Raw genomic sequence first — 15,473 nt, 5'->3', positions numbered from 1 at the left:
ACTTCTGAACCTGGGGTTTCTGCAGGAGCTGATCCCAATTGGGATGCTTGGAGAAGGGAGGATGGTTCTTTAAGTGTTCATGGGGCTAAGTGTGGGCAGGATGATTGGGACTCCGACGAATTGCTAGGTACTCCAGATCCACGAGCACTAGCTGTGTGGAGCTCAGACTCTGAGTAGATTTGGGACACCTGGTGTTTGGGTGTGAGTGTTTGGTCACCCAGGAGGAAGGGGAATAAAATGGGAATGTTTGGCCACTGCACTTTGCGTGTGGCAAGGTGTTGCTGAGGCGCCATTGGGATCTCTGTGTTCCCATGAAGACTGGACTTGGACTATGATTTGAATCTGCTGTTATCACCTAGCTTGGCTCTCGCTGTGTCTTATCGTGGACCTGTTTTGGATGACTGCACCCTCTTCAGACCTTGGATCGGAATTTGACCTTGCTACTGCCTTCGCCCTGTGATTGATGACTACTATCGGCTTTTGACTCCTGGCTTGCTCTTTGGACACCGCTGTTATCTCCTGACCTGACCTTGGAATCCCGGACGACGTCTTTTCACCATCCTTTTGGAGCCTTCGGCTTTATCCACATTGTGGAAGCAGTCTACTGCATTCTTAGTTTGTTTGTTTGTTTCCTGACCAATTTGGTGTTTTCTTTTGGGAACTGTTTCTTTGAAAACTACAGAGCCGGCTGGCAGGGCTTGGACTCAGAAAGTGCAGTTTGCACTAAGTTTGTTTAGCTTTGTTTTTACCTGCTTGTGTTGCTGAATTATATTTTTGGTTTAACTGCTCTTGAAGCACTGATAGTGAAGTGTTTCAAGGTTTTTTCTGTGTTAACATTACTTTTTGGCTTATCTGCTGAATAAACTCTATTTTTGTTCGCTAATTGGCGTCTGACTCTTGACATCCTCATTCCAGGTCGTAAATTAGTTAAACTTGCCTCCCCACTTTTATAAGTGGTACCTTATTTCCTACTTGATAGATGCAACTATCTTTCGGGTTGCTAGGTCAGCAACGAGCAGGGGCTATTTTTTTTAATTGACGGGTGCTCACCCCGCCACAGGCTGGCCTCGAACTCATGACCTCATGGTCAGAGTGATTTATTGCAGCTGCTCAACAGCCTGCGCCACAGCCCGGCCCCCATTTTCACGGGATGTCCTATTTTCGGGGAAACACGGTATGGTCAAGTTCTGGGTTTTTTTATTCATAGTTATTCCACTTTCATTGAGACCTTGCACCCATAGCCCCCATGAAAGTGGAGGGCCTACTGTAAAATAATTCTGAGATACTGTTCTTAAGCACACAAGTTCACATTGTTTTTAAAGTATTTTTTAAAACTAGGCTTGCGCAGTATCTGAAATAGTTAAAATTAAAATGGATAAAAAAGACCTAGTAAAAGTGAATACTTTAAAGGAAAATATGTAAATATTATAGAAATTCCAAGCCCACTTCAGAGAAGAACATTTATTTAGTCTGGCAGGGGAGAGCTGCAATCCTGCACATTATAGATCAGCCTTCCAGCTATGAAAAGTCAAAATATATTTTGTTCATGCTAAGAATTATGTTTTTTTTAACTTTAAATAGTATCTTTTTATTTTGAGGAATCAAGCACCAGAGGGATTCTTTGGCTAGTTTTTGATTAGAGAACCTAATCAACATATCTTGCTCACATTCAGAGGCTATGCATAAATAATAGAATCTTATGTAAGACTGGCTTTAAATGCAACCCAATACTGTGAAAAAGTTTTAGCTTGGTCATAGTGGCACATGTTCTGGTAGCCTCTTTATGATCCATGCTGCATAAAGAGTGGCTCCTGATGACATTTTGGAAGTTCCAACTGGTAAGACTTATATCATGTCTTAAAGGATTTCATTGTCTTGTTTCCAAGTCCAGTTCACAATACTGAGTCCATCTTAGGTCCCAAATATCTGGAAGAGCCCCTCCCTCTTGCCCTGATGCTAAAACCAACAGAGAAGGCTTTTTTATTAGTTTTGCTGGGGTGGAAGAACTAAAAGGAAGCCTCTTTGTGACCAATGTATGGGAAATTCCACCCTCCTGGTGCCTTCACTGCACACACTTTTTAAAGCAAGTCTATTCTATATCAAGGACTTTCAAGTGGGTTTTTTTTCCCATGTCAGGAGCGACTTGAGAAACTGCAAGTCGCTTCTGTTGTGAGAGAATTGGCCATCTGCAAGGATGTTGCAGGGGACGCCCAGATGTTTGATGTTTTTACAGTGGGGGAGGCTTCTCTCATGTCCCTGCATGGAGAGCTGGAGCTGACAGAGGGAGCTCATCTGTGCTCTTCCCGGATTTGACCCGGCAACCTTCAGGTCAACAACTTAACCTTCGAGTCAGCAGTCCTGCCAGCACAAGGGTTTAATACACTGCACCACTAGAGGCTCCTTTCAAAGTAGTGAAGATGAGTACTATATCAGTTTTGAGCTCACTGTGATGGTTTTAAATGATTTTACCAATATGTATATATCCAGCCCTAGGACTATCAGGCTATAAAGACAGGTTGGAAATGTAAACAGGAGTAAGATTGGTGTACTAGTTTGAGTATTGGACTACAGCCATGAAGCCCACTGGGTGACTTTGGGAAAGTTGTACTCTCACAGTCTCAGAGGGACTTAACAAATCTTGTCAAGAAAACCTTGTGAAAAGATCATATTAAGGTCACTGTAAGTCAGGAATGACTTGAAAACACATCCAAGAAATGTAAACTGCATCATACAGAAACACAGAAAACTGACTTATACAGAATCAGCTCATTGGTCTATTTAGTTTATATTGTCAACTATGACTACCAGGGCTCTCCTTGATTTGAAGCAGGATTTTTCCTAGTCCTGACAGATTACTGGCATGCCACAGTTATCTCCAACGCACGTATTAGCCAGGTCCAACCCTGCTTAACTTTTGAAATCAGACAAGACTGACTGTATGCAGGGTGGTATAACAGTATCTAGTTTTACTCCCTTGACATAGTATAATCCCTAACATTTTTCTAAAAACCTCTGGCTTAGTTTAGATCAGCGATTTGGCATATGTAAAGGTACTGCACAACATTTTCCAAGCCCCATTGATGGGAATAACTCACAGCTTGAAGTCTTGTTTTCAGTTCAGTCACACCTTTCATTTCTGGAATGCCAGAGTCTCCAGTAACAGCCTCATACCTGTTAGATAAAAAGGAGCAATAGGATATGTTTTTTTTAAAAATCCAAAGGGGGTTTTCTCATGAGAGATACCCAGAGGATCTGTTTAAAGAAGTTTACAAAACCGTTGGGGGGGGGGGGGGGGAGTTAATTCATTGCAACACCAGCTGTGAACAGATATTTGCTAATAGGTATTTGTAACTTTCAGACATTATCAGTCTAAATATAAACCTTTGACTCCAATGAGTGCCTTCGTTGATACTTGTGCATATTAATATGAAATTATTCCCAAACTACTATTTACAAACAAACATTTGAATCTACAAACAAACTGAGAGATTCCACAATACCATCTTAACTAAAAATATCTCAGACAGAATGTGAGCCTGTGACTTCCAACACCATAGTCATTTTCTCCACTAAGATTTTCACATCTTGGCCTGAGGAAAATGCCAGTGTAGCATTGAACGCTTGCAGAACTTATTTTATGCTTTGAAGCTGGCCCAAAAATTGTATCGCTGCTTGTGAATTTGGGATTTTTCTACACAGCCAACACAGCGACTTCAATGAAAGTCAAGATTTAGGAATCTGATGTGAAATACTAACAGAAGGGAATCAGAGATATAAAGCAAGTATAGACTTAATAAAGATATAGATGAATTAGGGAAGCAAAAGACACAGTGAAGAGTAATGGGAAGAGGAAGTGAGAGCTAGAAGATGTAAAAGACAGGCCAAGTCATTAACCTGGTATTTTTTGGACATTTTAGACAAATGATGACATTGGTAAATGACAGGCTCATAAAATTTTTCATCCTCCTATGTTGCTGCCTTTTAAAAATTTAATAAGCACTAACTGTCTTTTTTCTCACTTGCACAAATCTCAAAACTGCAATGCTAGTCTTTGTGGCTTTACTATGCTGATGCACCCTGTAATACAGACCACAGGACATTTCAGCCAAACACAGCAACTATCCCTGGCTCTTCTGAAATCAAGGACACATGTTTTAAAACACAGTCTTTATGCTATTGCCAATATTTTCCCCTCTCCCCCCAACTGTCTGTCTGTTGTCCCCTTTCTCTCAAATTATACCCTTTATATTTCTTTTGTTTCAGTTCTCTATTGGCACATCAGTGGTGGGTCTTGAAGGACTTACTAAGTACTAACAGCTTCCCTGCTATGGGAAATCTGGTCCCAGGGCTCCTCCAGATGGTGACTTTCCACATTCCTGGCTCAGTATTGCATTGTACAGGAAGTATTTCAGAGAAGGACAATACTATATAATTCTAGAACAGTGGTTCTCAACCAGTGGTCCCCAGATATTTTTGGCCTTCAACTCCCAGAAATCCTAACAGCTGGTAAACTGGAGTTGAAGGCCAAAAACATCTGGGGAGCCCAGGTTGAGAACCACTGTTCTAGAATCTTAAAGGTGAAAGGGGACACGAGGGCCACACAGGCCAACCTACTAAAGCACTTGTGAATGACGTCTATCCAATCTCTATTTAAAGCCCACTATTCTCCATGGTAGCCTGTTTCATAATATGTTTTCCTTTGCTAGCTTGGGAAGTCAACCATGTGGCTTAAGGGCGACACTTGGCCTCAACCAGTCTACTCGGTTTGAATGAAAGCAGACTGGTGGAAGCCAACGAAAGTTTTCACATTTGAATATTAGGAATTAGGTGAGATGGAAAATACAAATACAGTGCAAAAGTATTGGTAGCCCCCAGCATTTCCATGGAGCTGACCATTAGCATCTCTCTATAGGACAACAAACTCTTGTTTCCAACATGTAATGCATTAGGAGTTCTACTGAAAAATTCACTATTGAAGAATAGCACTTACAGGAGCAGGAGCTTCATCTCTATTTGTTGTGTGAAGCTGAGCATTCCCATCACAGCTTGCCTCTTTTCTAGGAACTGGGGACACTTCGATTTCAAGGTTTCACTGTAAAAAAGCAATGCCACAATCTCTGCTGTATTTGGGATCTCAGATCTTTGGCACGGACCTGTGCTCTTGCCAGGGCTGACCAGCATCTTCCATGTTAGTGGGACAGTGAATTCATTTAAAGCAGTGGTTCTCAAACTGTGGGTCCCCAGATGTTTTGTCCCACAACTCCCAGAAATCCCAACCAGTTTACCGGCTGTTACTATTTCTGGGAGTTGAAGGCAAAAACATCTGGATTCCCACAGGTTGAGGACTACTGATTTAAGGCTTTTGTTTACACATTTAAAAAGCTATCCATGGTACTGAACCCTATATTGCAAATGGCACAGCACCTTAGACAGTTTTTTAAAAGTTAGACTAAACCCCAGGATGGAGTCAGTCTACACAGACACAACAATCACCAGATTTTGTTAGGTTCTGCTATATAATAAATACATTCACATTTTTAATCCTATTCTGAAGGTTTGAAATATGAAGAATCTCCTGTCTTGTGGATGTCAAGTGGATGCTTTTCTTCTGTGCAGAAAATAGCAGTCACAGGGGGCTATTTTACTAAAAAATTGTAACAGCCCAATACCCTGCTGCTGCCTGTGACCAAATGATAATGCCTTGCAGTTGTATATTAGGTGAAAACAAACAAATCAAAACATCAGGAGATCCAATCATAAATCTCTCACAGACATTTAAGCCCTCGTTTGTATCTTAGAAACCATAAAAATGAAGGCAACACTAAGAAGGGGGATTTGGCCTTGTCTAAGATTAACACAACACTGATTTCTTTGCCATAAACTTCAGAAACCAGGAAGAAGATAACTTGCATTTTTAGGGAAGGGATAACTTACTGATGACCCATGAATTTCTCCACTCCTTTCAGAGGAGAACTGAAAAGTGGAAATACCTAGTATCTATCTTCTGTATATAATATATACTGGGCAGGGAAGAAGAGGAGAGGAGAGAAGTTGGTATTTCTGCCCTTCCTATATAAAAGATAAAGGCAATTCCCATGTTTTTCTTAGAAATGTGTCAAGAAAAGCCACACTAGTTTACATAAGTCCAACTTCTACAAGGACCAACCAGATGCGTATAGGAAGCAAATGTTCAGACTACAAATTTAATTACAGCACTCCACCCTTGTTTCCAGCAACTCATTTTCAAAGACACAATGTTTTTAATAGATAAAGGTAAAGGTTTTCCTCTGACATTAAGTCTAGTCGTGTCCGACTCTGAGGGCTGGTGCTCATCTCCATTTCTAAGCTGAAGAGCCAGCATTGTCTACAGACACCTCCAAGGTTATGTGTCCGGCATGACTGTATGGAGTGCCGTTACCTTCCCGCCAGAGCGGTACCTGTTGATCCACTCACATTTGCATGTTTTCAAACTGCTAGCTTGGCAGAAGCTGGACTAATAGCAGAAGCTCACCCTGCTCCCTGGATTCGAACCACCAACATTTTGGTCAGCAAGTTCAGCAGCTCAGTGGTTTAACCTACTGCGTCACTGGGGGCTCCATACCCATGTCTTTGGTTAAAAAAAAAAAGGTAAAGGTTTCCCTTGACGTTAAGTCCAGTCATGACTGACTCTGGGGGTTGGTGCTCATCTCCATTTCTAAGCCGAAGAGCCGGCGTTGTCCAAAGTCATGTGGCTGGCATGACTGCATGGAGCGCCGTTACCTTCCCGCCGGAGCGGTACCTATTAATCTACTCACATTTGCATGTTTTCGAACTGCTAGGTTGGCAGGAGCTGGCGCTAACAGTGGGCGCTCATTCTGCTCCTGGGATTTGAACCTGGGACCTTTTGGTCCGCAAGTTCAGCAGCTCAGCGCTTTAATGCACTGAGCAAAATTGATAGTTAAAATGGCCCAGAAAGGGAAATACACGTGGCAAAATTGCTTGTTTAGTGACATACTGTATGTGGCTAAGGGACATTTAGGGATCATGTCTCCACTTTATTCCAGGGGTGGAGGGTGGGCCTTTTAGGTCCCCAGGGAATCAATACAATCATTTCTCCTGACACCTGCACATCCTTGATATGTTATTAATCAATTGGTTACTCTGTAATATAACATGCACATATTTGTATACAAGAGTAGAGGTGAAAGGTTTCAGAGCAGGCTTATCAATGGTTAACTGGAATTTCCAGCAAACGAAGCAGACATTGCTTCCATTCTCTAAACCAAGAGATCTTTCCTTCAACTCAGCTGTTGCTTCCCACTATAGCCACATGATGATTTACACTGCACTTCAGTTTGATATTCTGCATTTGGAAAATAATGCTTGACAAGGTGGAAATTGTGACAATCCAAGTCACTATATCCTTCCATGTTTTGCCCAGCAATTAGGAGGTATTCTGTACATTGCTAGATGTTTCCAGTCAAAACTGATTTTTCTGCAAATAAAAGAACTGTTCCAAAGCCTGTACAATCTGCTTATTTGTCTCTGTAATGTAAATCAACTGTACACATTCCATTAAGTACACTGCAAACCAGCTATTCTGGAAAAAAGCAGATTTGGAGGAGAGGGTGAAACTGCATGTGTTTATCTGACAACTGTAATTTCATATCAGACTCTGGATCTTCAAACCTCTGTCCAAAGCTGTTTCATCTTGTTTTAAAATACAAAGACAACTCAGTCTTTTCTGTCTAGTTAGAATTTATAATTTGACATTGGTTTATGTATTTACATGTATTTATATTCTGCTTGGTAACAAAAGCTCACTTGGCGGTTTAGAAGTTGGAGTTAAAGACCATGAAACAGAATCATAAATCAAAAACATGAAATCTAAGACAAAATAAAAATAGTTAACATAATAAACTACAATAAACTCAGTGCATATTAACAATAGTGTCAAAGATCTAAACTAGTGCTAAACTATTTTTTTTTAAAAAACTCACTATATATTGGTTTATATCATATTAAACCTATATATTTGTGTTACAAAGTCTTTTTATGATGTTAAAGCAGCTTCACATAATTCATGACCTATGTAGTCCTATTTGGTTCAGGTCTAGACTACCTGAAAGACCTTATCTCCCAATACAAACATGCCAGAACCCTAACAACCACAGGGGAGGCTTTCTCTTGGTCCCTCTACTATCACAGGATTCACTTGGTAGGGACACTATAGAGAACCTTCTTGGTGACTGCTTGGGACTCCCTTCCATAGTAGGCTAAGGATAAATTTACACTATAGAATTAATGCAGATTGGCATCATTTTAACTGCCATGGCTCAGTGCTATGTAATCAGGGAACTGTAGTTTTACAAAGTGCTAACGGGTACTGCTGCCTCATTAAACTTCAAATCCCAATATTCCATAACATTGAGTCACAGTAGCCAAAGTGATGATAAACTGCAATAATTCTGCTGTCTAGATCAGATCAGTGGTTCCCAACCTTTGGGCCTCCAAGTGTTTTGGACTGCAGCTCCCACAGTTCCTAACAGCTGGTAAGCTGGCTGGGATTTCTAGGAGCTGAAGTCCAAAACACCTGGAGGACCAAAGGTTGGGAACCACTGGTCTAGATGCACCCTAGGCTGGTTCCTTCCTACTTTTGCTGGCAGATAAAGACATTCCTAAGGAGCCCGGGTGGCGAAGTGTGTTAAAGCACTGAGCTGCTGAACTTGCAGACCGAAAGGTCCCAGGTTCAAATGAGCGGAATGAGCGCCCGCTGTTGCTCCAGATTCTGCCAACCTAGCAGTTCGAAAACATGCCAATGCGAATAGATCAATAGGTACCACTCCGGCGGGAAGGTAACGGTGCTCCATTCAGTCATGCCGGCCACATGACCTTGGAGGTGTCTACAGACAACACCGGCTCTTCGGCTTAGAAATGGAATTGAGCACCAACCCCCAGAGTCAGACATGACTGGACTTAACGTCAGGGGAAACCTTTACCTTACTAAAGACATTGCTATTTCAACAGGCTTCTAATAAGTAAGCAGGAGAGCTTGCTCTGGGGGATATTTTATTCTTTTTAAGCTTGTTTATGTTTTTAAAATGTTGTTATACAATTTTGTGTGTTTTTAATTTTAAAAAAAATTCTTTGGAATATTTTTAAGATGGAAGACATCTTGGGTTCCACTTTGGGGGAAAGCTGGCATATAAATGCAATAAATAAGTAGATACATACATAAATGTTACAGAGCCACAATCTGCTTCACATGACTTTGTGAGTGTCCAGGGAAGAGCCTCTTAAGATTATCGTAAGGTCCTGCTTTGATCAGACTGGTCCCGGACATCACAGTACAGGATAGATATTGACAAGCTGGAACGTGTCCAGAGCAGAGTGAACAAAATCATCAAAAATCTGGAAGCCAAGTCCTATGAGGAATAGCTGAGGGAGCTGGGTATGTTTAGCTTAAAGAAGAGAAGGTTAAGGCATGAAATGATACGTAGTCATGTTTAAATCTTTGAATGTATGTCACATTTAGAAGGGGACAATCTTGTTTTCTGCTGCTCTAGAGACTAGGGAATAGAGTAATTGATTCTAATTGCAGAAGAAGAGATTCCACCTAAACATTAGGAAGGACTTTCTGACAGTAAGAACAATTCGACAGTAGAATATGCTGCCTCAGAATTTCCTTCTCTGGAAATTTTTAAACATCTGTCAGGAGTGCTTTGATAGTGGGTATAGCGCATAGTGGGGGTTGGACTGGATGGCCTTTGTGGTCTCTTCCAAATCTATGATCCTAAAAGGTGTATTTGTGGAAAGCAGCCTGCTCGCAAGCTGTGTAGAGTTTCATATGTTAGTTGAACACAGAAGACATTTGGAAACTATCTCTGATGACCAAAGTGGTCACATCTACCTGTCTTAAGTTTGTTTTGTCTAAAAAAAATGCTACATTTTATGCAAACTAAATTTCTGACCATTTTTCAAAGGCACTTACAAATGAAGTTGTAAACAAACTGTCTGGGAAAGTGAATGATACTGGAATTAAACTGATTTTATTGCAAACCTGGAGCACCTTTACCAGTGCCCAAACCAAAAAGCCTGTTCTTTGGTTTACTGCATCAACAGCAAGAAACATTTTACATACCTCAGCCAATACAAGCCTCTAAGGATGAGCTCTTGATCCTTCAGAAATGACTGAGATATCCTCAGTGTTTGGTGAGTTGCACTCAGAACGCCCTGGAGGATAAACAAATAGTGTATGTGATTGTCCTATATACAATTAATTGGTGTGATATTAGTTCAAAAGCAGCACGAGTATATAAATATCACCATAGGCTGAAAGGACATGGCGTATCTATGCGTGTGATCAAGGTCAGACAACAAGCAGAAAGAGTTGAGGTGGAAAATCAAGAGTGAAATGTGAGACTGGACAGGGATGGCAGCATGGAAATAAATTGTCCTGTTAGCACATGAAATTCTTCCTCCTTGTCTGAACTTAGGCATGGAGATCAGCAAAAAACTGCTGTGTTAGCATTAAGTATTGGACAAATGACAATGGATGGAAGAGGTGAAGGAGGGCATCTTCTGCATCAACAATACATTTCACCCTTTATTCTTGATCCTCTGATCCCAGATTCCCTTCCTTCATACTCCCTCTGTATGGAGAGAGAGGAAAACTGATCCAGGATTTTCAATTTTTAATATGCATTATATATTTTAACATGAAAAGGAGGAAAAAAGAAGAAATATGAGAGAAAGAATTTAAAAGCAACTTTGAGATCTGCTAGTTATTTTTAACATAGGCTCTGGTGGACTTCAATCCACTTCTTCAGACACATAGATGGAACACAAGTAATAAATACAATAGCCTCTCAGTTAACCAACACCCATGGGGATTGATACAGATGATGAATAAATATAATTTCTGGTAGCGTAAGGGTTACAATTAAAAATAGGCCTAACTAATACTGTACCATAACATAAACTCAGTACTGACTGGATGGTCATATTGAAGTAAGTAATTAAAAGCAAATAAAGACAAATAAAAAGAAACTTAAGTCAATGGAACACAGTTTTACAGTATTATAAAAATTGATTTTGCTGTATTATAAAATTGATTCTACTTTAATAGGTTTTTAAAGTATTATTTCTTCAATCTCTTTTCTGGTTGCTTGAGAGGTCCAGTTGCTTGAGTTCTAGTTAACTGAGAATCCAGCATATTTAAGATTGAGTACATATTTATGGGGATGGGATCAGAATATAACAGAATACAGAAAAACGCAAATTATAACTTCAGTAATAAACCTTTTAAAAAGCCCATGGAGTATGACAGACTGGACAGAAGAAATATTGAGTTTAGTTCACTCCAAGATGAGAAAGCAAAAAATTATCCTTATGTGATCATCAGTTACCTTTTGTTGGGAACATGTATTTGTTATATATGTCCCTGTGTTAGAAACACATATAAATAGTATACCAGGGTTTCCATCTCTCTGTATGTCATCAAACTCTTTTTCATTCTGAGACAGAGCAACACAGCTATCTCTCTGAAAATTACCTTACTTATTTTAGTCAACTATACTACAGGTGCCCAATATTACATAGTATTTTGCTATTTTTTTTAAAGAAGCCACCATAAGTAACTCTGGTTTCTAGCTTACACAGTCACAAAAGTCACCAGAAGACAAGTTCAAATTTAATTTGACCTAATCAAAAGAAGTTCATTCATGTATGTAATGCCCTACAAAGAACACACATTCCTGTGTACATGTACAATCCTGAAACAGTTTCAAAATACTTCTCCATCTGTTCATGAGGGCATTCCCTCTTGTCACTAGGAACAACATTACTTAACAAACATGTGAAGACAAAAATTCTCAGGGCAACAGCTGCTCCAAAGCATTTTGTTCCACTTTCAAAAGAGCAGGAGCTACAAGCAGGCTTTGAAGAGAGGCATTTTCAAGGGGCTGCAAATTTCCACTGCAGCTCAGCTGTGAGGAGGAGAACATCTGATGCTCTCTTTTTAGACCAAACAGTAAGGTTGGAAGAAGCATAAGAAACCTAGCATTGATGTCTTTGGAGAAGGTGACACAAGTTGAAATATTTATCTATCTATGTCTATTAGAATGATACCTAAATGGAGCTTCAAACGTCTGAACCAAAATATCCATGAAAACTAGGCACGGATTATGGTACAGTAGAGTCTCACTTATCCAACATAAACAGGCCAGCAGAACGTTGGATAAGCGAATATGTTGGATAATAAGGAGGGATTAAGGAAAAGCCTATTAAACATCAAATTAGGTTATGATTTTACAAATTAAGCACCAAAACATCATGTTATACAACAAATTTGACAGAAAAAATAGTTCAATATGTAGTAATGCTAAGTAGTAATTACTGTATTTACGAATTTAGCACCAAAATATCACCATGTATTGAAAACATTGACTACAAAAATGTGTTGGATAATCCAGAATGTTGGATAAGCGAGTGTTGGATAAGTGAGACTCTACTGTATTAAGCCATAGTAGTCATCTGATGGAGCGCCCAGTAGTGCAGCGGATTAAACCACTGAGCTGCTGAACCTGTTGACCAAAAGGTCGGCAGTTCAAATCTGGGGAGTGGGATGAGTTCCCGCTGTTAGCCTCAATTTCTGCCAACCTAGCAGTTCTAAAACATACAAATATGAGGAGATCTATAGGTAACGCTTCTGCAGGAAGGTAACAGCGCTCCATACAGTCATGCTGGCCACATGACTTTGGAGGCGTCTACGGACAATGCTGGCTCTTTGGCTTAGAAATGGAGATGAGCACCAGCCTCCAGAGTCAGACATGACTAGACTTAATGTCAGGGGCAAACGTTTACCTTTACTTAGTTATCTGAGCTTCTTCACTAACCTCCAAATACATTTTAGTATTCAGAGGCTGGTGCTGGGGTGTTATACCCAAACCTTGCAAACTACTAAAAAGAGAGCTTTTTGGCTTGCTCCATCACAATGCTAATGATTTGAACCTGTAAATTAGCCCCAAGAGCAAGATATTTTGGATTTAAACACTTTGTGGCTCTAGGACCACTGTCTTCCTCTCCTATCATTTAACTTTCCCAGTGCTTAGGTTGGTGTGCTTCATCTTTCTCTCTTAGGCACCTCAGTACAGTAGTATTGGAAACAATTTGGGAGAGAGATCTAACTATTGTTCCCTTTCTCAGCCATTCTTAGATTTTGATACCAGGCTTTGGCTACTATGTTGCCTGAGTGTAAAACAAACAAAAAGGAATCCTTTCTCCACTGGAACTTAAGAGGTACCTTTGCTGTGCTGCAATCTGCAATGACATCAACCTTCGGAAGGAATCTGGGGAACTCCAAAGTTGCTGGAAAGAATAAACACGCACATATACCTGAGTGTTTTATCTTTCATAATTCCAGATCACATCACAGAATTCACCTAGAGAACAACAGGCTGGGGAAGGCTGCTTGTGAGTATCAGGCAAAATTTGCACTATTAGAGAAGGAAAGCAATGCTGCAGTTGTGGAGTTATAGTGACATCTAGCGCTCATAATATGCAATCCAAAAATATTAAAAACATTGTAAGGACAGCTATAGTAGTGGCCATTAACCAAAACAAACAAAACCCCCAATAAAATCCAAAATGTCATCCATGCCTGTTCCAAAAACAGAAAAAAGAACAAAAAAAAACCTGCAGAAATACTATGGATCCATCCTGCTTTGGCTATTCCTTCTCACCTTTGCTGTGAGCAAACCTTATTTCCTTCCTCTGAGGATAAGAAACAATATGTGTTGCATTTGGACATTTTATAAAGAATCATCCATGTGGAGGACTGCTGATGACATTTATCTGGAAACACCTCAGAAGTAAACATTTTCTGATGAAATACAAACCCATAGCTAGCATGGATTAATTATAACCAGAGATTGCAATCAAGCATGAGATGAACACGGCAGAGTTACTATACTCACGATCTCTGTATCTGAGTCCCACTGGATCCTCAGGATCTGTGCTCATCAGGATGAAAGGGCAGGTTTCTGTGGTTTTGGGGAAATGGCAAACTTGCAGGTTGGGCTCCAGTTCATATGAGTGCCCTTCAAATAAATATTCCTGGTGACAGGGAGCTGTACTCGTTTGCCTAAAGACTTCTTCTAAAAATTTGATGGCTCTGCATAAGATACCACAAAAGGAATGTGTAATCAGTCTTTGCACATACGAGGAATTGGTGTCCCTTCTGCATCTTCTCTTGAAGTGCCTGCCTTGAGAAATCTCTTAGGCCAGTTTTGGTCACACCTTCCAGAAACTAATTAAAATGTTGTTCTGGCCTGACTGCTGACTAGGGCTGGTTACTGGGAACACATAACTATCATATTGCAGCTATTTCAGCAGCTACTGGTCCCCTCTGGGCACAATTCAAAATGCCAACTTTTAAAGTGACTTGGGTCCAAATTATGAGAAAGACCATCTCCCCCTCATAAGCCTGTCTGACTTTGAAAATCTTCAGGGAAAAGCTTTTTGTCTATCTTCCCACCACTATCTGAGGACCATTTGGTGTAGTCAAGGGAGAAAACACTTTCAGTGGTTGTTCCCAATTTGTGAAATTCCTTTTCACAGAAGGCTCAACTGGCACCCTCTTTATTCTCTTCCCACCAGAAAGCAAGGACATTTTTATTTAGTCAAACCTATAGCTTTTGGGCCCCTGGTAGTGGCGCAGTGTGTTAAAGCGCTGAGCTATTGAACTTGCAGACCGAAAGGTCCCAGGTTCAAATCCCGGGAGCGGAATGAGCACCCACTGTTAGCTGGAAAGAATAAACACGCACTGCCAGGTCCTGCCAACCTAGCAGTTCGAAAACACGCCAACGTGAGTAGATCAATAGGTACCGCTCTGGCGGGAAGGTAACAATGCTCCATGCAGTCATGCCAGCCACATGACCTTGGAGGCGTCTACGGACAACGCCAGCTCTTCAGCTTAGAAATGGAGATGAGCACCAACCCCCAGAGTCGGTCACAACTGGACTTAACGTCAGCGGAAAACCTTTACCTTTACCTATAGCTTTTAACTTACTGTGACAGAAGTATCTTTTTAATACGGCGTGTTTTTATCTTTTATGATGTTTCAGTGTTTGTTTAACTGTTCTAAGAGAATGTTTTTAATGGAACTCTTCATTTAATGCAGTGGTTCTCAACCTGGGGTCCTCAGATGTTTGTGGCCCTCCATTCCCAGAAATCCTACTAACCGGTAAACTGGCTGGGATTTCTGGGAGTTGCAGGCCAAAAACATCTGGGGACCCCAGATTGAGAACCTCTGATTTAATGCTTTTCAAAACTTTTGCATCAGATTTTAGTGCGGGTTTCTGTGAGTTTTCTGGACTGTATGGCCATGTTCCAGAAGCATGACAGGCATCCTCAGAGGCTGTGAGGTTTGGAACATGCCCATACAGCCCAGAAAACTCACAGCAGCCCAGTGATTCTGGCCATGAAAGCCTTCA

At 40.6% G+C, this 15,473-nt stretch overlaps 1 protein-coding gene across 2 annotated transcripts in view; it reads right to left on the bottom strand.

The window, feature by feature from the left end:
- ikbke (inhibitor of nuclear factor kappa B kinase subunit epsilon) overlaps window positions 1-15,473 on the bottom strand; it is a 43,634-nt gene that overhangs the window by 14,999 nt on the left and 13,162 nt on the right. For both annotated transcript variants that reach the window (XM_062978589.1, XM_008115657.3), the window contains exons 9-13: window positions 13,956-14,152; window positions 13,283-13,347; window positions 10,121-10,212; window positions 4,991-5,092; window positions 3,096-3,171 (exon numbers count right to left, since the gene is read on the bottom strand). In XM_062978589.1, the coding sequence (XP_062834659.1) occupies window positions 3,096-3,171; window positions 4,991-5,092; window positions 10,121-10,212; window positions 13,283-13,347; window positions 13,956-14,152 (532 nt within the window). The remainder of the gene's footprint in view (window positions 1-3,095; window positions 3,172-4,990; window positions 5,093-10,120; window positions 10,213-13,282; window positions 13,348-13,955; window positions 14,153-15,473) is intronic.

Source organism: Anolis carolinensis, chromosome 4 (genome assembly GCF_035594765.1).
Source record: "Anolis carolinensis isolate JA03-04 chromosome 4, rAnoCar3.1.pri, whole genome shotgun sequence".
In the NCBI taxonomy this organism is placed as follows: domain Eukaryota; kingdom Metazoa; phylum Chordata; class Lepidosauria; order Squamata; family Dactyloidae; genus Anolis; species Anolis carolinensis.
The sequence above is the reverse complement of the archived record's forward strand: the minus strand, read 5'-3'. Positions and strand labels throughout refer to the sequence as shown.